The 23358-nt window shown below is 45.0% G+C and overlaps 1 protein-coding gene across 1 annotated transcript; it reads right to left on the reverse strand.

The window, feature by feature from the left end:
* Window positions 1–9502: 9502 nt before the first annotated feature.
* LOC144894354 (phosphomevalonate kinase-like) lies at window positions 9503–21517 on the reverse strand. The gene is made up of 5 exons (XM_078787107.1): window positions 21316–21517; window positions 21122–21185; window positions 18187–18345; window positions 10726–10855; window positions 9503–10560 (listed from the first exon to the last, which is right to left on the reverse strand). Exons 1-5 carry the CDS (start codon window positions 21417–21419, stop codon window positions 10418–10420), a joined length of 600 nt encoding a protein of 199 aa, XP_078643233.1. The 5' UTR covers window positions 21420–21517; the 3' UTR covers window positions 9503–10417.
* Window positions 21518–23358: the final 1841 nt, after the last annotated feature.

A 23358-nucleotide genomic window follows, 5' to 3' on the forward strand; every position in this document is an offset into this window, starting at 1 on the left:
CACAATTTGCTTGAACAATAGAATGCATACGGTATATGGAAAGATCAATTTAGAATGCTCTTTTCAAATAACCGGTATGACCCCCCTGTGAAACTCATCAGACCGTTCTGGGCCCTTTTCCTTCATAAATAGCACATTTTGTCATACCTTACAATCCACGGCAGTGACTTTACACCAGACTGAGGTTTACGGGAGAGATTCTCACTCTGCGTATACATAAATGACGCTCAACAGGTTGTGGTGTGTTTTGGTTGTGATGTATTTTAAATGCGATTTTTTTTTTGTTATGGTATGGCACCATTACCCAACAGAGAATGTCGTTTTCTTCTGTTGGAATCATTGTAATTGCTTCAGCCATTATTGTGCTTGGTCGAATGACATTTATCAACAATTTGGTGGATGAACCATTCAGCGATTTTGCGCTCTCTCGATTTGGTTTTTCATTCGTGTTAGTTATAAAAACGTTCGCGAATAAAAGGTATGGCTTTTAAAAGCTTATGACTTTGCGCGAAAGGAGATTTTGAGCATGACATTTTGTACACATTTTGTGGGGCGGCCATTTTTATGCCTCCACCCGCGAAGGTGGCCGGAAGCATTATGTTTTTGGGTTGTCCATCTGTCCCGGTAACAGGATTTTACCTAACATGACCGTTGGTCATGGGCCTTTGACCGCTTGACCCCAAAATCTAATCAGTTAATCTTTACCTCATTATACACACCTGCACCAAGTTTGACTAATATCCCTCCGGCCGTTCTCAAGTTATCGCGGTAACGAAAACCTATCACGGACGGACGGACAACCCGAAAACATAATGCCTCCGGCCACCTTCGGAGGTGGAGGCATAAAAATGGCCACCCCACCAAATGTGTACAAAATGTCACGCTGAAAAACTCCTTTCGCGCAAAGTCATGATATTGAAAAGAAACTTTCAGGGAAGGAGCGACACCCATGTAGAATGTTTTAATGAAAATGGTGACGTCATAGGTCACATGGTTTTGCAGCCATCTTGGATATAAAAACAAACTTTATCCAATAAACATGAAACTTCACAAACGTGATCCCCAACCCATATATATGCAGAGTGTACATTTTTGATGTCATATGCCATGTGGTTTGGCAGCCATATTAGCTTGAAAGCCGATACTTTAAAAAAATCCTTCTCTGAAACCGCTTCACCAATCGTGGGAAACCTGTCACGTCTGGTAAAAATGTGATACTTGAGAACAGCTGAAGGGATTTAAATCAAACCTGTTTAATTTTAGGACAGTGAACGAGGGCATCTACCCGTTGTCACGGGCAGGGTACCATGCAGAGGCACAAAGCTTCCTTTTGGATTTTGCTTTCACAATATATTTTGCTTATACATGGCATTGATGACACTGGAGAAAACATTAAATAATACTTTTACAAAAGACTTGTGAGTATTCAAATGATGCAGCCTTTGGAGATAAACAAGCAGAGCAGACTCAACATCTTTATTACTCTGATATACAAATTGAGATTGGTCAAACAAACCTAATTGACTATTCAAAAATTTCAACAATACCCTTTCAAAACACTTCATTGCATTAGGGGTGAAGCGTACTGGATGGTAATCATTGAACTCACGGGGTTTTCTTACCTTTGAAAACTGGAATGAGAATTGAAGATTTCCAATTTTGCGGAATGACACTATTATCAAGACTGATTGATAAATACATGTAAACAATGGGGAAGGTCGTTTGGATGCGATAGCAGATGGTCGTGACCGACATTTTCTCTCTCGCTTTTTCTCGTTTATGGACCTCCTTCTCGTTCCCTTCTGGTTCCTGCTCGTTGTGGAAGATCTGTCCTCTGATCTCTTCACTCCTGCCCTTCCCATTCTGGACGCGAAGGAACGATTCTGCATGGACTGAGTCAGGCACGACCGGAGGAGCGAGCTGCACGCGACCCGTTCGAGTCACGCGGCGGGCAGGTGGCACGCCAGTGGACGAGCGAGTGGCTCGGTGGGGCCTAGTGGAGCACGAACGGTGGACGGCAGCTTTTATTCCCGCCAACACCAGTGCCGCGGCAGGCTTGCACGCTTGGGGCCTGGACGACGCCAACGAGCCTGACGATCCCCGACACACCTCAGCCAGACGAGATAAGTCCCCACGACAAACACAACGTTTATTTTCATATCCTCCCCATCTGTACTTGTTCGAAGTCTGCATATAGGAGCGCTCATTAGGGGTTTTAGATATCGTCGCGTTCTTTGTTCTCAGGGTACGGCAATAAAGCCGTGTTATTCTTGTACATTCAAAATCCGTGTTCGTGAGTTTAATTTCCTGCAGGTTTGAAGACTGCTCGGGGATCATGACAGGTAAAGCTCCCGCTTATTCTTCTTCCTCTCCCTTCCTCCCACGCATATATCGTGAGTCCGTGTTTGAATAATAATAATAATAATAATAATTCATTTATTTTGTATAGCGCTTTTCCAGAAGCCCAAAGGCGCTTTGACAGAGTGGAAAACATAATGCATAACAATACATGAAAACAACAATTGCAAAAAGACAAGAATCAAGAAAACAAACAGCAGCGATATACGGCATATATATAAGACAAGAATCAAAAAGACAAGACAAGAATCAATAGGGAAATATTTAAAGCAAAAGGAGGGAGAAGGAGAAGAGATAGTCAGGGGTTAAATGCTGTGGGTTGAATGTTGAATGCAGCGTTGAACAGGTGGGTCTTTAGTGATGTTTTGAATGTGGTGAGTGAGGAGGAGTCTCTGATGGTGTGAGGTAGTGAGTTCCAGAGGGTGGGAGCAGCGATGGAGAAGGCCCTGTCCCCCCAGGATCTGAATTTGGTCCGGATGGAGGGGGTCAGGAGGTTGGTACCAGCAGAGCGGAGGTTGCGGGTGGGAGTGTGTCTGGAGAGGAGGTCAGCCAGGTAGGATGGGGCCAGGTTATGGAGGGCTTTGTATGTCAAGAGGAGGATTTTGTACTGGATTCTCTGGGGGATGGGGAGCCAGTGAAGCTTGTAAAGGACGGGGGTGATGTGGTCACGGGTCCGGGAATGAGTGAGTAGACGGGCAGCGGAGTTCTGAATGTATTGGAGTTTATTGGTGATTTTTGAGGGTGAACCATAGAGGAGGCTATTGCAGTAGTCCAGACGGGAGGTGATGAAGGCGTGGATGAGGGTTTCTGCAGCCGTGGAGGAGAGGGACGAGCGGAGACGGGCAATGTTTTTCAGGTGAAAGAAGGCTGACTTTGTGATCTGTTTAGTGTATTTGTCGAAGGAAAGGGTTTGGTCAAAGATGACGCCAAGATTCCGGATGTGAGGGGAGGTGGATACTGGGATACCGTCGATGTTGAGGGCAAAGTTATGGGTGGATTTTGTGAGCGTTTTTGGGCCAATGATGATTATTTCAGATTTATCACAGTTAAGCTTGAGGAAGTTGATTTGAAGCCAGGATTTTATTTCAGTGATGCAGTTTGTCAGGATAGAGTGGGTGTCGGTGGAGACGGACTTGGTGGAGATGAAAAGCTGGATGTCATCAGCGAAGCAGTGGAATTGGAGACCATGACGGCGGATTAAGTGACCGAGCGGGGACAGGTAAAGGATGAAGAGGAGGGGGCCAAGAACTGAACCTTGGGGGACACCTTGGGGGAGGGGAGCAGTGGGGGATTTGCAGTTATTGATGGAGATGAACTGGCATCTGTCAGAGAGGTATGATTTAATCCAAGAGAGGGCAGTGCCGGTGACGTTAAAGGTGGATTCAAGTCGGGTGAGGAGGATAGTGTGATCGATGGTGTCAAAGGCAGCGCTGAGGTCGAGGAGGACGAGAATGTTGAGGTTGCCAGCGTCAGAGGAGAGGAGAAGGTCGTTGGTGATTTTGAGGAGAGCAGTTTCAGTACTGTGGTTGGAGCGGAATCCGGATTGGAATGTTTCATACAAGTTATTGGCAGAGAGATGATGTTTGAGTTGAGTGGCTACAGCGCGTTCCAAAACTTTTGACAGAAAGGGTAGGTTGGAGATGGGTCTGAAGTTGTTTAGGGTGTCAGGGTTTAGACCAGGTTTTTTTAGAATGGGGGTAACAGCAGCAATTTTGAGGGAAGGTGGGACGATGCCTGTAGACAGGGAGGAGTTTATTGTTGCAATGATAAGTGGAGAGAGAGCAGGGAGGGAGGCTTTGACAAAGCTGGAGGGGATGGGGTCAAGAGTGCAGGTGGCAGTTTTCATTCCTATGAGGAGTTCAGAGAGGTCAGTAGGAGAGATTGGGGAGAACCGAGACAGGGGATGGCAGGACAAGGGGGGGCAGGTGGTTGGAGGGGGAGCGGGTGCGGCGGTGGTCAAGCTGTTGTAGATGTTGTCAATTTTGCGTTGGAAGAAAGAGAGGAAGGAGATGCAGTTGTCTACTGTGAATGACTGGGTGGTGGTGTTCAGGGGGCGGAGGAGTTTGTTTATTGTCGAGAAGAGTGCTTTTGGGTTTCCGGAGCCAGAGTGGATAATTTGAGAGTAGTAGGCAGAGCGGGCGCGGGAGAGGGCATCTTTGTAGTGTTGTATGTGGTCCTTGTAGGCTTGGGAGTGAACTGTGAGACCCGTTTTATTGCGGAGTCTTTCAAGTTGGCGAGCACGAGTTTTCATCAGGTGGAGTTCAGGGGTAAACCAGGGAGCAGAATGGGTGAAAGAAACTGTTTTGGTTTTTACAGGCGCAAGCTGGTCAAGGCAGGAGGAGAGAGTGTGGTTGTAGTAGTCAGTGAGGTCGGAAGGGGTGTGGAGGTCAATGAAGGGAGAAGTGGACATTTTTTCAGAGAGGGTGGATGAGAATGAGGTAGGTGAAAGAGCGTTTAGCTTACGGAAGTTGATTGTGCGATAATGCCTTGGTGTTGGGGCGGGGATGTTGATGGTCAGAGTGATGGCTAAGTGGTCAGAGAGGGTGAGGTCGGAGCCATAGAGATGGTGCAAATTTAATCCAGTGGAGCAGACAAGGTCCAAAATGTGACCACGGATATGGGTAGGAAAGTCGACATGTTGAGTGAGGTTAAAGCAGGTGAGTAAATCAGTGAAGTCAGTGGTTATTGTGGAGTCAGTGGAGTCCATGTGGATATTGAAATCACCAAGGAGGAGGATTGAGGGGGAGAGGGAACATAGCTGGGTCAGAAAGTAGGAGAAGTCAGACAGGAATGATGGGTGTGGTTTGGGAGGGCGGTAGACGACAGCCATGACTGACTGCGTGTGACCAGAGAGTTTTAAAGCCAGGTGTTCAAATGATGGAGCAGATGAGATGGAGATGAGGTTGGTCTTGATGTCTTGACGGTGGATAACGGCAATTCCACCACCTCGGCCCTCCGAGCGTGGTTTATTGACGTAGGAATATCCACTGGGTGTGGTGAGGTTGAGTGTGTAGTAGTCCAGAGGTTGTTGCCAGGTTTCGGTGAGACAGAGAAAGTCCAGTTTGTTATCCAGGATGTATTCGTTCAGGATGAGGCATTTATTGTTGAGGGACCGGGTGTTGAACAGGGTGAGCTTGATGTTGTTTTGAACAGCAGGGATGAATTCAGGTGATTTAGCCAGGGTTCGTAGGCAAGAGGTGCGATCGTGTGGGTTGCTGTGACCAGGTGCGCTGGGACGAAGAGTGAGAGTGCGCTGAGCCGACCAGAGGACGGGGATGGAGTGACCTGATTGCGAATAAACAAACTTGCGACCGGAGCCACGGTGAATGTACCTGGGTCGTCGGAGGAGTCCATTTGATTTGATGGCAGAGATGCATGATGGGGTGGAGCGGGTATTGAGCAGAAGAAGCCTTGCGGCGGAGTACTTCAGAGCCATGCCAGGCAGGAGCGAAGGGACGAGTACGAGGCCAAGGTCGAGGAGGCAAAGCGGCAAACGCAGCGGCAAACGACTGCAGCCGCTAATCAAGACCACAGCGGCAAACAAGGCCACAAGGCCACCGGCAAACAAGGCCACGGCCACAAACAACGGGAGCGGGCCTTTCGAATTCCGTATTCCGTACCATCAAAAGCAGATTCCGTTATCCAGCCGGAGAACACGCGGCACGTGCGGGTGTGAAAAGGCAGGACAGGTGTGAGATGTCAGGTCAGAAAGGTAGAAGCGGACCCTGTACATCCATCCAGTCGGAGAAGCGGCGAATATGCAACGCCAGCGTCCTCTCGCAACCGAACCCGGAAGAAGATTCAATATATATAACAATAACACCTCAAATAACGCTCGATTTGCTATCCGTGATTCCCCGGTATTCACTGAGGGGAATTACACGACACTATTTTGGGGGGCAACCCCTCCGTAGACCCCTAAAGGGGCAGTTTTTTTTTTTTAATGCCGTGAATAAACTTTGGTACAGCATGGGCGGCAAAGGTTGTGGTGAAGTTTCATCAAAATAGTGTGTGTAGTTTCTGAGGAAAAAGCAAATATCTATTTTGGGGGGTCAAACCTGACCACTTTGACCCCGGTAATCCCCCTTAACCCCGATTTTTTACATGGCGTGAACAAACTTTAGTCACAACATAACAAATATCATTTGTGCCAAGTTTGGCCACAATCCCTTCAGCGGCTTCGGAGAAGAAGTTGCAAGTGTTTACGGATGGACGGACTGACGAAGAGCCATCGCATAAGCTCTCCTGAACTTTCTTCCAGGTGAGCTAAATATTGGATTTAGTTCCCTCGGTAAATAAAAAGGTCGAAGCCCAACAAAAAGCAATTAGTAATCTGGTGTACATACCCTGTCCTTCACTGGCCGGTTAATACACCATCTAAAGTTTATGCATATACATACATCACCTCCACGGGATTTTCCAGAATCCTCAGCTCTATCTCCTCTCACAATTTCATGATTCTCCAGATCCATTGTACGATGCGGTATTTCAGAATGAAGCCAAGTCTCTGTGCAACATAGAAGGCATACCTCTCTGTACTCGTGAGAAACTGAAAATTTGCACGTAGCTCGCCCATTTTGTTTGTTAATGAACGAACATTTCCCATAACGATGGCGGACAGTGGCTGGCGGCTTGAATCACTGCTTCCTGATGCACTGGCAAAGACCACCTTTCATGCCCTTTTCCAAGTCTAATTTCCCATGGAAAGGTCTCATAGCCACCTGGTTTGGCACACACCTGAAGCCGAGCAATTCCGAATTTGTATATGATACATGTTCAAGGGCAGGGCCTAGTTGGAGTTGTAGGTCAGTGAGTTAGCTGTGATAAAAACCCACGACGAGGTACAAGGTCCAGCACCTCCTACCATCACCCCACCAATTCCTGTCCTGACTCGAGCCAAGACCCCAAATAGTGTCGAGCTCCCCTTTAGATCGCCTGCCTATCATGCTTGTGACAGATCCCGTTGAACTCGCAGCACCCATACAGGGTGTACTGGGGTATTCCGTGCCTTTTGATTTCACTATCAGGTCCTTATCCTGTGGAATGCCTGACGCCGTTAAGGATAAAATAATTAAATCCTTCTGACTGTACGAAACCCCGGGGTGCATATCTCTTCTATTGTAAATAAGTTGATTTTAATGAGTGCATGTTTGTTCTCTTATCCTCCCAACCCTCTCTTTTCCTCCCTCTCATTTGAATGCACACTTTGAATTCACTGGGTCTCAATGAGTTCAACAGACTGTCACAATCTCTGCGGAAATAGCTGCGTTAGCTTTTATACAAGGATAATTTGGACTTGAGCAAATAACGCTCCAATGAAATTATTCTCCCGCTGGACGAGGAGATCCGCTCACGCCTCCATTTTGCATGAAGGCAAGTCTGGCACACCGCCAGATCTGTCACAGGCTATCCAAATCTATCTAGGAAATAGGCCCTTAATCCGGCTTGAAAAGTCTGGCCCAATTGGCTAACGTGGCCACCGTAACATTGAATGACTTTAAACATCCCACGGTGTTTTCCCAACAGTGAGGAAGGGAAAAAGTTGGAATTTGGTACTGGCGAAGGCTTGCTTTCTCTTCATGCAGGACACTGTATGATCTTTAATATCCACCAGCCAATGCCTGCAGACGGGACGCCCAGTTCAACGTCCACCTGAGGAACGGCACACACAAGTTTATAGCTGGGCCAAGATTCAAACCCAGGTTAAACAGCTCAGATGCATAGCTCTGTCCTGCCAACCCAGGTAAACATTACTTTAAAGGGTAACCCAAATGCTGAGACCACCTTGACGCTAATCCACTCCTTGATAACCGACAAAATAGATATGGTCTTTTTCAAATTTATAAAGCGGGTAATTTTGCGATTAAAAGTCGAAATCTGCTTTATGATTAGCCCTGACGTCACACCAGGAAACCGACCGCCAAATTCTGTCTACGGGTTACTTCTTGGAACAATTGAACTCAAATGGCGAATAATTTTCGAATTTCTACAAATATACCAGGTTGACGCATCATTGGTGGTTGTAATAATACAAACAGAATGTTTCATGCTACACCAATGGCAGAAAGAACTGAGGGTTGCCAGAAATTGGACGATTTTTGTCCAAAATTCCCGAGTGTCAATCTGGCCTACAAAATATTCGGTTATTTTTTTTCTGAACATTTTACAGAGCGCTGTTATGAAACAAGTTGGCTATATATTTTGTGGTTATACGCAATGATTGAGAGGATTCCATCCCCATGATTAAACGGAAGAAACAGCTGTCGCTCGAAACTAAGACAATCTCTACCAAGCTACCAGCATATGGACATTAGCAATGTGTGCGGTGGAATCAATCACCTGTGTTGGCCAGCTGGAGACTGACCTCACCTCGCCATCACCCCTCCACTGGGGCAGGACATCGACACGGTACGGACACAACACAGCACGACCACAGACAAATGGCATCACGGGAAAGTATGAAACGGGATGATCCTGTAACATACAGGACACCAGGTCAGCCTGCTGTGGTGGGACAAAGCATTTGTTGCCCATTTGGTCGGTGGTGTCCGTGCTGTGCTGTGCCATATATCTTTTGTAGTAATATAACTGATTTATTGAATAAAAAATTCCTGACTAGCCGTCAATTGAACGGAACAACAAAATCTACCACTCTGTTGTGAATATGCGACCGGCGTTTTCATCTGCACTACTAACACCACCATCTTCACTCATCAAATGTTCGTCTGAATTGCTCGCACAAGGCTTGACACGATACGGCTCCACAATTCCCCCGAAAGCGTTTCCATCACTAATTTTGTCTCCAATAGTTTCTTTAAAATCCCACTGATCAGTTTCAACATACTGAGAACCTTCAGAGTTGCTAATGACGGTGGAATCTGAGTGAAGTCTGAATCTGAGCTCGATATGCACCGTTTCTCTATGTAAACTGCCATATGGCTCAAGGTGAGTTCATAGTGCGACGTCACTGGCGAAATTGAAAATCGACACACTCGGGCTTTTTCAACTATTTGTGATTGGCAAATGTTTTCCCTTTAAATTAGACTATGATTAACGATTTTGAATGCTTTTCAGAAATAAAACTTTTGTACCTGGGTTCCCCTAACACATACCTCTGTAAGGGCAGGGATAATGCTTGGACAGGTGAAAAAAAAAATGTTTATTTGACTCTGCATAAAAATGTCCTTTTGAGCTGCAAAGTAGACATTCATAATACTGTCTCAGTTTTACAAACAATTCTGCAGGAGATTATTGCCAAATATGAAAGTATTCTCTCTTCCCCGAGCCCAGATTTTGGATGAAAAGTACGAAAGATAAGGTGTTAATACAAACTAGAACGGCTCTCGGTAGGGCGCACGCCTCCGTCAGGCTGAACAGTTTACGTTTTCTATCCATTGATAGGCCGGATCTGGATTCAGATCTGAACCAAAATCTAATCGGCAAAATCGAAACAACTCATCACCCAAGTTTTGCCATAACTCGTCTGCAACTTTTTAAAATATCGTGTTATACTCGTACATCGCTTTTCGCCCAATCTCTCAATGGTGAAGAATCACTTAAAGAATTAAATAATTCTCGTATCCGAATCCATACACAGATATTCACCAAAATCGAATCGATTAGTCTTCGTCACACACCCAACCTCTCCATCAAGTTTCGTCCAAATCCATCCATAACTTTTTGAGATATCCTGCTATATATCATGTTTAGCGTCTTCTCCCAATGGTAAAGAATCACTTTAAAAATTCTACTATCCGGATCCGAATCCGGATCTTCACCAAAATGTAATCATTTTGTCCTTGTCACATATGCTACCTCTCTGCCAAATGTCATCCGAATCCGTCCACAACTTTTTGAGACATCTTGTTCAGACAGACGGACAAACAAACAGACAGGGGTGAAAACATAACCTCCATCCACCTTCGGTGGTGGAGGTAAAAAAAAAAGTGATTGGATAAACAAATCAATACTAAATTAGCCAAGGAACATAGAATTGAAAGAAACGGTTAAAGTGAATTGGTGGATTAAAAACTTGAACGAATAGTGTATAAATAAGATATCAGGATTTCAGTTTGGATTGTATGTGGTCCACTAAGGGGTCAATAATCCGGTCCAGATTGGCAGGACTCGAGTCATTGGGAATGATCCAGTCCCAGTCGACAACAGTGTCTAGGCCGCATTCTGATTCAGCATCATCTATCCCTAAAAGGGGAAATTGAAGACAATTTCACATGTTTTTCAAAATGACATGATTTTAAACAAGACATACCATGCTGATGATGTGAGAAAAGCCAGCATATGTTATGACTACATGTTACGAGTTTTCCGGATTAGAAAAAACAATTATTGAGGATTTAAAATACACACCAGCAGTAAACTTCCATCCTCGACGTTGCCGCGTTGCCTCCACTGCAGTGACTCGCACCATCTCAATGACATCGCCAAAGTGGTCACGCAACCACACCATGTCTGACATGCGGCGAGCATCAGTCACAAGCTGCAGGAGGCCAAGGCATCGATTAAACATCAGCATCCATTCATTAATTTAACAAACCACCACCTTACCTACCAAGAAAGGATATCTGCATGGAGAGGAACTACAGTGTGAGAGAGTCGGGGGAGTGTGGTGGAGCGGTATGTATCATTACAGTAGGACCACGACATTCGTGGGGGATATTGTAATGTATCATTACAGTAGGACCACGACATTCGTGGGGGATATTGTAATGTATCATTACAGTAGGACCACGACATTCGTGGGGGATACGCTCCTGCAAACTAACGCAAATCGCGAATGGCAGGGCCTTGTTTCAATGGGAAAAAGGGGGATAGGTTCACGGCGGATCGTGATACATGAGGGAAATATATTAAAGGTTTAAGAGCACGAATGCACGTACGAGGTAATTAGTTTCATTAAAAATGTTTACAAATAAATTAAAATAAAACAACAGTAGGTACAGTCAACAATTTTCATTTCATTTATTTTTTATGTGATGATGAGGATGATGATGATGAGTTAGAATCCAGGGAACTCCACTGAGGAGGATGCAAGTGAGGGTGCTGATGGTGTTGAGGTGGAGGAATCAGAGCGAAAAAATGGGTGATACACAGCTGTTTTGCAGAGTTCTGCAGGTTTATGTGTAAAGAGTTCTGCAGGTTTATGTGTAAAGAGTGCTGCAGGTTTATGTGTAAAGAGTGCTGCAGGTTTATGTGTAAAGAGTGCTGCAGGTTTATGTGTAAAGAGTGCTGCAGGTTTATGTGTAAAGAGTGCTGCAGGTTTATGTGTAAAGAGTGCTGCAGGTTTATGTGTAAGGAGTGCTGCAGGTTTATGTGTAGAGTGCTGCAGGTTTATGTGTAAGGAGTGCTGCAGGTTTATGTGTAAAGAGTGCTGCAGGTTTATGTGTAAAGAGTGCTGCAGGTTTATGTGTAAAGAGTGCTGCAGGTTTATGTGTAAAGAGTGCTGCAGGTTTATGTGTAAAGAGTGCTGCAGGTTTATGTGTAAAGAGTGCTGCAGGTTTATGTGTAAAGAGTGCTGCAGGTTTATGTGTAAAGAGTGCTGCAGCTTTATGTGTAAAGAGTGCTGCAGGTTTATGTGTAAAGAGTGCTGCAGGTTTATGTGTAAAGAGTGCTGCAGGTTTATGTGTAAAGAGTGCTGCAGGTTTATGTGTAAAGAGTGCTGCAGGTTTATGTGTAAAGAGTTCTGCAGGTTTATGTGTAAAGAGTGCTGCAGGTTTATGTGTGAGGAGTTCTGCAGGTTTATTTGTAAAGAGTGCTGCAGGTTTGTGTGTAAGGAGTTCTGCAGGTTTGTGTAAGGAGTGCTGCAGTTTTATGTGTAAAGAGTGCTGCAGTTTTATGTGTAAAGAGTGCTGCAGTTTTATGTGTAAAGAGTGCTGCAGTTTTATGTGTAAAGAGTGCTGCAGTTTTATGTGTAAAGAGTGCTGCAGGTTTCGGTGTAAGGAGTGCTGCAGGTTTCTGTGTAAGGAGTGCTGCAGGTTTCTGTGTAAGGAGTGCTGCAGGTTTCTGTGTAAGGAGTGCTGCAGGTTTCTGTGTAAGGAGTGCTGCAGGTTTCTGTGTAAGGAGTTCTGCAGGTTTCTGTGTAAGGAGTTCTGCAGGTTTCTGTGTAAGGGGTTCTGCAGGTTTCTGTGTAAGGGGTTCTGCAGGTTTCTGTGTAAGGGGTTCTGCAGGTTTCTGTGTAAGGGGTTCTGCAGGTTTCTGTGTAAGGAGTTCTGCAGGTTTCTGTGTAAGGAGTTCTGCAGGTTTCTGTGTAAGGAGTTCTGCAGGTTTCTGTGTGAGGAGTTCTGCAGGTTTCTGTGTGAGGAGTGCTGCAGGTTTCTGTGTGAGGAGTGCTGCAGGTTTCTGTGTGAGGAGTGCTGCAGGTTTCTGTGTGAGGAGTGCTGCAGGTTTCTGTGTGAGGAGTGCTGTAGGTTTTGCTGAGTTCTACAGGTTTCTGTGTAAGGAGTGCTGAAGGTTGTGATGAGTTCTGCAGGTTTCTGTGTAAGGAGTGCTGAAGGTTTTGATGAGTCCTGCAGGTTTCTGTGTTTTGCTGAGTGCTGCAGGTTTCTGTGTTTTGTTGAGTGCTACAGGTTTCTCGGCAGCTCTGTGTAAGGCAGCAAAACATCATCAAGCACCTTCTAAAATCAGAGGTATCGCTCCATCAATGGGACGGCATCTTACAACCTGTCAGCGACTGTCTTCATGTCCTTCAGCACCTCAGCCAGGAACTTGACGATTAACTTGGACCTCGCCACCTCCTCCTCCTTTTCACTGTCCTCCACCTCCTCCTCCTCGGAAACCTTGATGATGGCCTCCAACTCCACCTCAGTCAGCCCCTCCCCATGTAAGGCGAAGAACTCCCCTAATTCTTCAGGCTTCATGTCATCAAAGCCATCCCCTGCCATCTCCCATGACATCGAGTGGTTGGATTATGGAAATGGTGTTGGGTGGCAGAGGATGACTTCAACCTTGGGATGGGCCACATTCAGCTCCTTGGGGTGGCCTGGTGTGTTGTCCACCAGCAGGAGGATCTTGAAGGAGAGGTTCTTTTCTGCCAGGTACATCTCCATTTGACGGACAAAACCATTGTGGAACCCATCCATGAATATGGCAGCTGTTACCCAAGCCTTTTTGTTCGTCCTCCAAAATACGGGCAGAGTGCGTTTGCTTATGCCCGTGAGTTCAGGGCACGGTACAGCATCATCGGCTTCATCATGCAGTCTCCTTTGGCGTTGGCGCAGAGGAGAAGAGATACCTGGTCATTTGCAGCATTTAACCATGATGTTGTCCTCTCTCGCATCAAGATGAAAGTCCTTGACAGGCCTGTCTCGTCAGCATTGAAGATTGCTCTGAGATACCCCTTCTCCACAATCAGTTGTGTGAGTTGAGCGGGGAAAGTTGCAGTTGCCTCATAGTCTGCCGAGGCACACTCGCCAGTGAGCCTCACATTGTGGAGATTGTACCAGCTTCTTGAAGCGGTCAAACCATCCCCTGCTAGCTTGGAAGGAACTGGGGCCACCTGTACCCACATCACACAAACTCGCATCGCTCGTACCCGCATCACTCGTGTTAGCAGCACCACCCACGCTAACCATATGACTATAAATGTGCTTTTCCTTTTCACGAATGATAGGCCCACTTTTGTGCGCATTATCCTCAAGCCATACACTCAATGCCTTCTCCATATTTTAAATATGAATGTCCCTGACTTGCGTAACGACTTGGGCACTGGGTGCTGTGCTAGCCGCGACATTTTCACGAATCGCCTTCTCGATTTTCTTTATACAGTATATGGGACAGTGGACTCGTTCTGCCCACAGAGGCCACACTCTCACCCCTTTGTTGTCAGCCAAGCAGCTCCACTTCCTGGCTCAAGCTCATCACCTTTTTCAGCCTATTGGGAGCAGATGCATCTCCTACATTATTCGTACGCTTAGGTCCCATGATTGACTTGAAACAATGAGCGCAAAAGTTCCCGAGCATGAGGAATTACAGCATGTCAAAGCAGCAGAGTGAGAAGAACGAGTTAGACCCAGGACACGCTGCGGAGACGAACCCGTGCAGTGGGTTGTGGGTATATGGAGGAGGGCTGATTAACCATGGTTTGTGACCATTATTTGTGGGGGACGATCCATTGGTGGTAGGTGACAATGGTGGGGGATGATGGCGGGGGATGATGGCGGGGGATGTTTTATGCCCGCAAAAGCCACGAATAGCCAGAGCGCAGGGGCCGCGAATGTAGAAACAGGTCACATTTTATAAACCACAATTAGGCGGGTTGCACTGAAAGTGAATCCACGAATGTCAGGGTTTTTGTGTATTATTTGTTATTTTTGCAAACTCAGAAGAAATGTGGTGACTTGAAAACATCAACCAATGCTGCTGGAGACAATTTTTGTAACTTGCAATTAAAACTGAATCGCCTTTTTTTTTTAAACACAAGGCAACAAGAGTTACGTGTTGTTAATATATGCAGACTCTTTAAATTATAAAATAATTTTATACGGTACTATAATTGGAGAAGTGTTTGCTTGTTTGATTTATATGTACTCTTGAACCGCTGGATGGAATGAGTTTAAAAAATCTGTTGGGTGTGCTCGGGGTGTGCCCGGGAATGTTGTAGGCGATAAAAAATATATTCCTGGGGGTTTAGGGTAGGGACAGAATTTACATTGTGATTACCTTTTAATATATCAAAATTCTTAAAACGATCCATAACGGTCCCTCAAACTCATCCTTGACAATCTCACCGAATGATCAACTGCCAATGACTCATTGCACATCGCGACAACAATTCTCTAAAAATAAATAAATAATAGACAAAAAATATATATGTTTGGGTACAACAAACAATACAACAGATGGTCACATGCATATAACTGGGCCATGGTCCAAAAAGATTTGCATTCCCCACAGCATATATTGCACTAGCAGGAGTACACGGCGTTGCGGGGAGGGGGGGGGGGGGGTGAGGGGAGAGGAAGCACGAGAGGGAGGGGTGAAGAAGGGAGTGGGGGGGGGGGGGGAGTGGAAGGAGGAGGGGTGAGAAATGGAGTGGGGGGAGTGGAAGGAGGAGGGGATGGGGAGGTGAGGGGAAAGATATACTACATATACAACTTTTGGGGGGGGGGGGGGGGAGGGAGGAAGAGGGTGGCTTTGACATGACTCTTCGTTTTGGGAGAGGGGCGAATTGAGGGGCGAATTGACGGAGGAAAATTTTTCCAGTGCAAAGAGTGCTTCAGAAACCTCAGTGTTGCACAGGTAAAAAGGGAAATTGTAATACCCTCTGCCACCATCACTAGATGGCGCTACACGGTACACATTTACATAGACTAGGGCATGCCCGTACTATATATATAGGACGTGCCCGTAAGTGCGTGATGTTACCGTACAATGAATGTATCGTCCCGACGCCGCAGCTCGGATGGCGCTGCAGTTAATCGGGCCCCCAAATTCCTCATCGACGATAACTAAACAATATATTATATGAATCGCACCGTACATACCTCCTTCTAGATCTTGTTCTTGTCTTGATATACTCACTCAGGCTCACTCTATCACGACTGAGTCCTCCCAGCTCCTCCAAATGGCGCCCGCTAGCCGCTACGTAAGTCCGGAAGTGACGTCCTCATTTGACTGTCCGGAAGGTCGCAAATCGCAGTTACGATGAATCGCAAATTAGTTTTAATTAGTTTTAAAACATAGTTTAACGGCAACATAGTTTGCCGACGGGAAATAAATGAATACGCTCTCAAATGTGCCATCCGAGGCAGAGTCTGTTCGCCACGTTCGGCACACGTGATAGCTCGCTGCTCTCTGATTGGTTGAATCGTTTTTTGGACATAGCTCGGTAACTACTTCTGCGATTAATTTAAAACCTTGAAAAGGCACATCCTCGGGTCCCCAGCAATATACCTGGCAAGTTTCAAGTATATCGGACCGGTAGTTGTCGAGAAACAGCGGTCACAGACAAACATACAAACAAACATACACACAGAGATTACTGGAATTATAGATAGATAATTCATTCCCCTCCCCCGGTCCACCATCAAGCAAAAAAGAAACATTAAAATATTTGAAATGAGGGCAAATATAATGGAAAAGCAATTACATCCAAATCAGAATCCATCACAAATGTCAAAACATCATTTCACCTTTGTCGTTGAACACATGCTGGTGAAAGTGCCATTCATCACGTTTCTGAGTTAAGGGGTGTAGTACTGGTGAAAAATTGAGAAAACTACATAGGTACCTTTGAGAGGCCTTTACACAAAAACAAAGTCAAGTTAATATCTAATTTTCAGTTTTTCTTGAAAGATATAATCTTGGCTTTAACTCAGACCAGTTTCAACGCTTCTTTGTCATATTACATGCATATAATTTGCATAAATTAGACCGTCAATAAAAAACAAGGAAAAACAAAGAACACATTTCTACTTCTATCTTCTATGTCACCTATCATTCTTTTCACACAAAACTTGGTACATGTATTATACATGTGTTACTCTACTACCTGATGAGGATTTTGTGAAATTATGTCAAATGTTCACTAATTAGCTAATTATGCCAATTACCAGATAAAACTTGGTTGTCCTTCAATAAATCCACAATGGCTACTCCTATAAACAAAAGCCTTCATCATTTTAAAGGAAGTGATATTCTGAATATCCTGTCCAAATTTCAGCCCAAAAGAATGATGCATTTCCCAAGTTATAACAAATTTCATGCAAAATATTATATTGAATTGAATTGAAATTTGAATTTTTCAATAATTAGGGGTACTTCTATGACCTCTAATAGCATGATTCTTGTTTATAAGACTATAAGGAAACTGTTCAGCTAAAAAAAAAAAAAATCACCTGTTCACCAGTACTACACCCTTAAATATGATGACGTTCAGGAAGAAGAAGAAGCAGCCTTACCACCAACTTCAACCGCTTCCAAAATTGTTTGATTATAACTTCCGGATCTATAACTAGAGCCTGGTGTTGGCTTAGCGGTTAGGGTGCCGGCTTGGGATCCTGGGTTCGAATCCCGGTCGATTGCTGAATTAACACCAGGGGGGTTGACTCAGCCTGTCATCCTTCTGAGGCCGGCAAATTGAGTACCAGTTCACTGGTAATTCCCTGTGTGTACGCAAGAGGTGACTAACAGGGTTGGCGGCATAAAGGGCACCCGGCTGTAAAACATTGCTTCAAAAAGGCGACCACGGTGCCTGAAAAAGGCCAACCCCTGCTCTGCGGGGAAAATGGCCTCTAAAGGTGATTCTTGTCTATAACTGTTATTAATCAAAAAGGCTTAGGCATTATAGAGTGATTTTTTTTTAATCCAAAAAACCCCCCTTTTTGGACGAAGATCTGTTCAGCCATCTCTGAGCAAAATGACGCCACACAGACAGACCAACAGCTCTCTTAAATAGTAGATTACAAAGATAATGCAATATACACCACGGCCTGCGGCTATAGTAACTCCATGCAAAGGGAATGCACGGATTTACAACTCCGAGATGCACAGGGAAGAGAAAACATATATTGAGAAACTAACAGTGAGCTACTGTGTTATCCTTACCCAATTGAGAAAGCTCGATTTTATCAAAGCTTGCCCTGATGATCCAATAGGAAATCTGGATAGCAGCACTAGGATGGCAGGTTACCATTGGTTAAGTTAAATCTGTGTGTAATCCCATGTAAGGTGATGAAACTCGTAAGAAATCAAATCTTATATAATTACGTTGCATCTGCAACAAAAGGCAACCAAAAGACCATTTGAATGCAGCCGAAGGCATACAACGCATGATGAGCGTTATCTGTCAAACGACCCAGACAGGCCAATTACCCAGATCGGGCGTGAAGGGTCTGCATTTTCAATGGCAATACGGCAGAAACAACCAGGATCTTCCTTCCGCTGCGTCTCACCCCAATGCACCATGTCAGCACGATGAAATTCTTTGTAGTTACTGGAATCCATCAGGCGATCCAGATCAAGGCCATGATTCTGGTACAAAAATGGAATTGGAAAATCAATTGTACTCGGCCACAATGTACAAACCTCAATTCCGAGCACAATCTTGGCGGTATCTAAGCAAAGAAAGCAGCAGCAAAAGACCATAACTTCCTGGCTCCCTGGGGTCGTTGCCTCGGCCACCAAAGGTACACTGATGTCTAATTCCTGCACAACATATGGACGAGCTCCACTATGAGTGTTCGGTCACTGCAAAATATTGTTGTGGTTTTGGGAAAAGTACTCCCAGAGAGAGCACATCCATGTACACGATAGGAATCCTGAGATAGTTATTTCTTAGTCTATGTCAAGGTAGACGTTTGTCCATTGTCTAAGGGGTACAGGAATGGAAACATGCATTATGGTCAGTTAGTCTTCATATTCACGGTGTAGTGTCTCCCCATTTCCAAATATATTATTCTTTCAATCCCCATTCGGTCCGTTCCAGCATTCTTTCCTTCAATCTACATTCGCTCCGTGCTTCAATCCACCTCGGTCCGTTCCAGGAATCTTTCTGTCAAATCTACATTCAGTCCGTGCCTCAATCTATCTATTCTCTCACTTTCAATCCCTCCGTTCAACTCCACGACCAGGTCATTCCCACCTCCGGTCCATCCGCACACCCACCTGCTCAGATATGCTTCACCTGTGTGACACCCTCCGAGACTACCCCTTGCATTAGGTAATTCCTATTTTCATTGTTCATACGCATCCCGAACCTTACCTTTCCTCATGTTAAACTCCATCTGCCAATCTTGGAGAATATTTAGACTTTCCTGAATTTGATCCCTCCTACCACACTCTCCACCCACCGAAACCCGCACTGCAGTCTACCTTACCTCCAAAGCTGTGCATTACCTGTAAAAGTGTTGTTGTTTGTTTGTTTATTTATTATTCTGTAGCCCAGCAGTCCCACTAAATGCTCTCCCATGCCATCACCTGCCTCTTACGGGTACATCTGCTCATCTATATAATAATAGCGTAAGGACTCGACTTTGTTATCCCTTTTACGCCACACCCAGTGACCCGATGCCCACGGCACTAATGGATTTACGATCTACAAACCGCGCTCTTTGTTTATCATGTACAGGCATACTCGAAAAATCTGAATTAGCCGACGATGGGGCCCAAAAGCATCCGATTAACTGCCGATACGACGCCATCGTATTGGCGTCTGCTGGGCGAAGGTGAAGCAAGCCGTCCGCTGATTGGACAGTCGAAGGCGACAGCAAGCCGTCCACTGGGTGGACAATCCCAGAGTGGTGCTATGCTGATTCCTATTACGAATCCATTCATTTTTCAAAAGCATATCGTAGCGTTGTCATTTAAGTAGATTGCCATAAATACGTTGTTCATATACGCACTCTTCATTCTCATCTTTCTTCCTAACTCTTACTCGGACAAGCAAATCCCCTATGCCATCCATAATGGTACACTCTACCCATACACCACATCCTCCCTTCCGTGGATGTTCCACGGGTTTCGGCTAGTTTTAAAATAAAAATACTGTCACGCAACTGCGATTAACATCAGAGTTGCGGAGGCCGATTACGAGGCTTTAAACTCCCGAGGCAAAAACTCAATAGCGGATTCCAATCAAGCACTTAAACGCGCGGAATGGCGGGACACAGCGAAAGCCCTGCAGCTTTACCTATTAAAATCAAACACCCAGGAAAACTGCGTTCAGATATATACAGAAAATAATACAACGATTTATTAATGAAAAGTAAAGACAGTGAAAAAGCACGCACCGGTAATAACTCTAATAAGAAGCCTAAATTGGGATCCCACACACAACAGATATCAAACACAATACGAGGGAGATGAATACGAAAATAACACGTCTCGTCATGTAAAGTGTAAACGCGGAGCTCGGGCTTATCTGGCTCCAGTCGTCTTCAGTGTAACACGGCCCCGCGGCCCTCTCCGTCCGCCTCTGAGCGCCACCAGGCCTCGTCGGTTCAACGGCACACCACGAGCTCCCTTGCTCCAACGGTCCAATGCAGGGCTGCACAAAGCAAGCGAACTCCACTCAACCAGGGACAGGAAGGAGTCTCCAAACTCGGGATCGCACCGGGACTCTCTCAAGCCGTGAACTCCTTTGAACTCCACTCAACTCGACTCTCTGGTCCAACTCAACTCAACTGTACTCCCCCAAAATGGCATCCTGCCCTCGGTAATATACCTGCCCGATGACGTCACATTGGCGTACTGCTCTTCCAATCAGAGCCTCCCACGACTCGCCGGTTCGTCCAGGGGCATGCCCACTGCACCACAGCCGCTCTCTCTACTCCTGCTTCTTCTTCATAGCACGTGCTATGCGAGGTTGGTCGGCCTTGCGGAGGTGTAAATGGTGGCGGCCAATTGTGGCGGTGTTTTTGGCCTGGTTTCCTGTCCGTTTGTTCCGAAGTCATTGTCAGGGAAATTAATCATTTAATGTTGCGCTAGGGACCTAACTAATGTTTATGTGGTTTGCAGTGCCATAATGGACAAAGGTTTGACTACTAGGTGAGACTCACAGGGGCGTTATCTTTAATCCTTAACTACTTAACACTCGAATCTCCTGGTAGATCCACAATCATACATCTTATCCCGACAAACGCCTAAACATGAAGAACTTATTACAGGTAGATTCCCTATCGCGACAGTCGAATACCTACCTATACAGATCTACCTGGCTCTACATTTTGCTTTACCCCCAGCCCAGACATAACAATACGTTTCATGTCCGTTCTGTTCACCAGCAGAAGAGATGGCATTCTTCAGGTACCTTGGCATACTGGCTTTTCAGCGGTTCGGACAGTCGTAATATTGTGAAGACATTGCTTCCCAGCCTGGGGATGAAAATGTTAAATTATCCAAAGCACAGCATAGAGTCTCGATTATATTTATAATACATCATCCGTCGGCCGAACGACAGGAACCCGACAGACACAAACAGGACGATGAACCAGGTGGGCCTACCTGTGCTTCAAGCGCTCGCTCACAAAGTCTTTCCCGCTCTTTCTCTTTCCACTGAGGACGAGGAGCAGCTTCGGACTTTTGAAATTAAAAATTCCATCCTCCATCCCGCAAGATCGACAGGTAACTCACGTTGCTTATACACATCGATATGAGTATGACCCAAACCACAAAATAAACAAGGAAGTTCCTTTCTTGCACCAAAGGAAGAACATAACGAAAACATTTTAAAATCAGCGCTTTATGAGTCAATTCGCTGAGATAAACAGTTTGAAACAAAAATGAATAATTTTCATGTAAACAAGGACTCGATTATTAGTTTTTGATTATACACCGCCTAATATGTTCCGAGCAAATGCGTCGTAAAAACATAACGCTGAAAATAAAGTAAAACGAACGAAAGGTGACAAAAAACTACGAATGTTGGTAAAATGGTGAGTGCCTTTGATCGATGTAAAGACGCGCACCTTTAAAGTCTGGAAGTTGAAATATTTACTATAAAATTAAACTAAAATGTAAGCAACTGCATGCGTTGGCTGCGCCACTGATCTCCACACGAACTGCATTGGCTGTCAGCTGATTGGTGAAGAAACGCGGCGCCATCTTGAGACCCCCAAAGTAAACTGTGCGCATTGTTTGTATCGAGCGAGGTGTGTATTTTACGTTTTAAAATTGATCGTCGCTCGCCTGCAGATAATTTTTTCGAAGTATCATTTACAAACGATCTGGTTCAGTGTTTTCCAACGGCTGTTATTACATGACAATTGTACAAAATGCCAAATTGGAGTCATGTAATCTACTTCTTTTCTATCTTCTGTCACAGTTCATTGCCTCACTTGTTTCCTCCAATAACTAGATGGTATTCATGGCATACTTGCCCCACGCAATCAACTTGATGCGAGCCATCTCTTCTGTTTTTGCACGTTTTTTTTTACGGCGTAACCCTTCAGGCAGAGCCGTCTGGAACAGTGTTTGTATGTCTGTGTGTACAGTCACGTGAAAAAGTAAGTACACCCCATGAAAAGTTTTGACTTTTTCGACATATTTCAACATACAGCTATTTGATCTTCATTTCAACAATATTGATAGATAAAGGTGATATAATATAACAAATATCATGAAACATTTACGTTTTGTAGTCCATTGTATAATTTAAATAAACATAAATGCAAATTTCGCATGTGGAAAAAGTAAGTACAGCCCTGGCTCTAATAGGTGGTATTGCCCCCTTTGGCAGAAACAACCTCAAGTAGGCGTTTCTTATAACTGTCTACCAGTCTCTGACATCGACTGGGAGAAATTTTTGCCCACTCCTCCATGCAGAATTCTTTAAGCTGTGCGATGTTTGAGGGGTTTCTTGCATGCACAGCTCGTTTCAAATCCCCCCACAACATATCGATGGGATTTAGATCTGGGCTTTGACTTGGCCATTCCAGAACCCTCCATTTCTTTCTTTTCAGCCATTCCTTGGTGGATTTACTGCTATGTTTAGGGTCATTGTCATGTTGCAAGGTCCACCTTCGGTTGAGCTTCAACTTTCCGACAGATGTCCTCACATTATCCTCAAGCACCCTCTGGTACAATGAAGAATTCATAGTGGATTATATGATGGTGAGCTGCCCAGGCCCTGATGCAGCAAAGCTGCCCCAAACCATAATATTTCCGCCACCATGCTTTACAGTTGGTATCAGGTTCTTGTGGTCAAATGCTGTCTTTGGTTTTCGCCAAACATGTCTTCTGGTACTGTGGCCAAATAGCTCTACCTTTGACTCATCTGTCCAGAGCACGTTGTTCCAGAAGTGCTGGTCTTTGCCTAGGTGTTCATTGGCAAACTTTAGTCTTGCCCTGATGTTCTTTCTGCACAGCAAAGGTTTCCTCCTGGCACACCTCCCATGTAGATCATGTAGATCTGTAGGGTTTGGATAATTGATTAATTTATAAGTATTCTTCATATTAATATTTTTACTTACACTATATTTTTGTCGTTGAGCCTGTGCCTTTGTATAATAATTTGATAAATCAATATCCTGAGAGGATTTTCCAAAG

The sequence above is a fragment of the Myxine glutinosa genome, chromosome 11 (assembly GCF_964187855.1).
Source record: "Myxine glutinosa chromosome 11, kmMyxGlut1.1, whole genome shotgun sequence".
Classification (NCBI taxonomy): Eukaryota; Metazoa; Chordata; class Myxini; order Myxiniformes; family Myxinidae; genus Myxine; species Myxine glutinosa.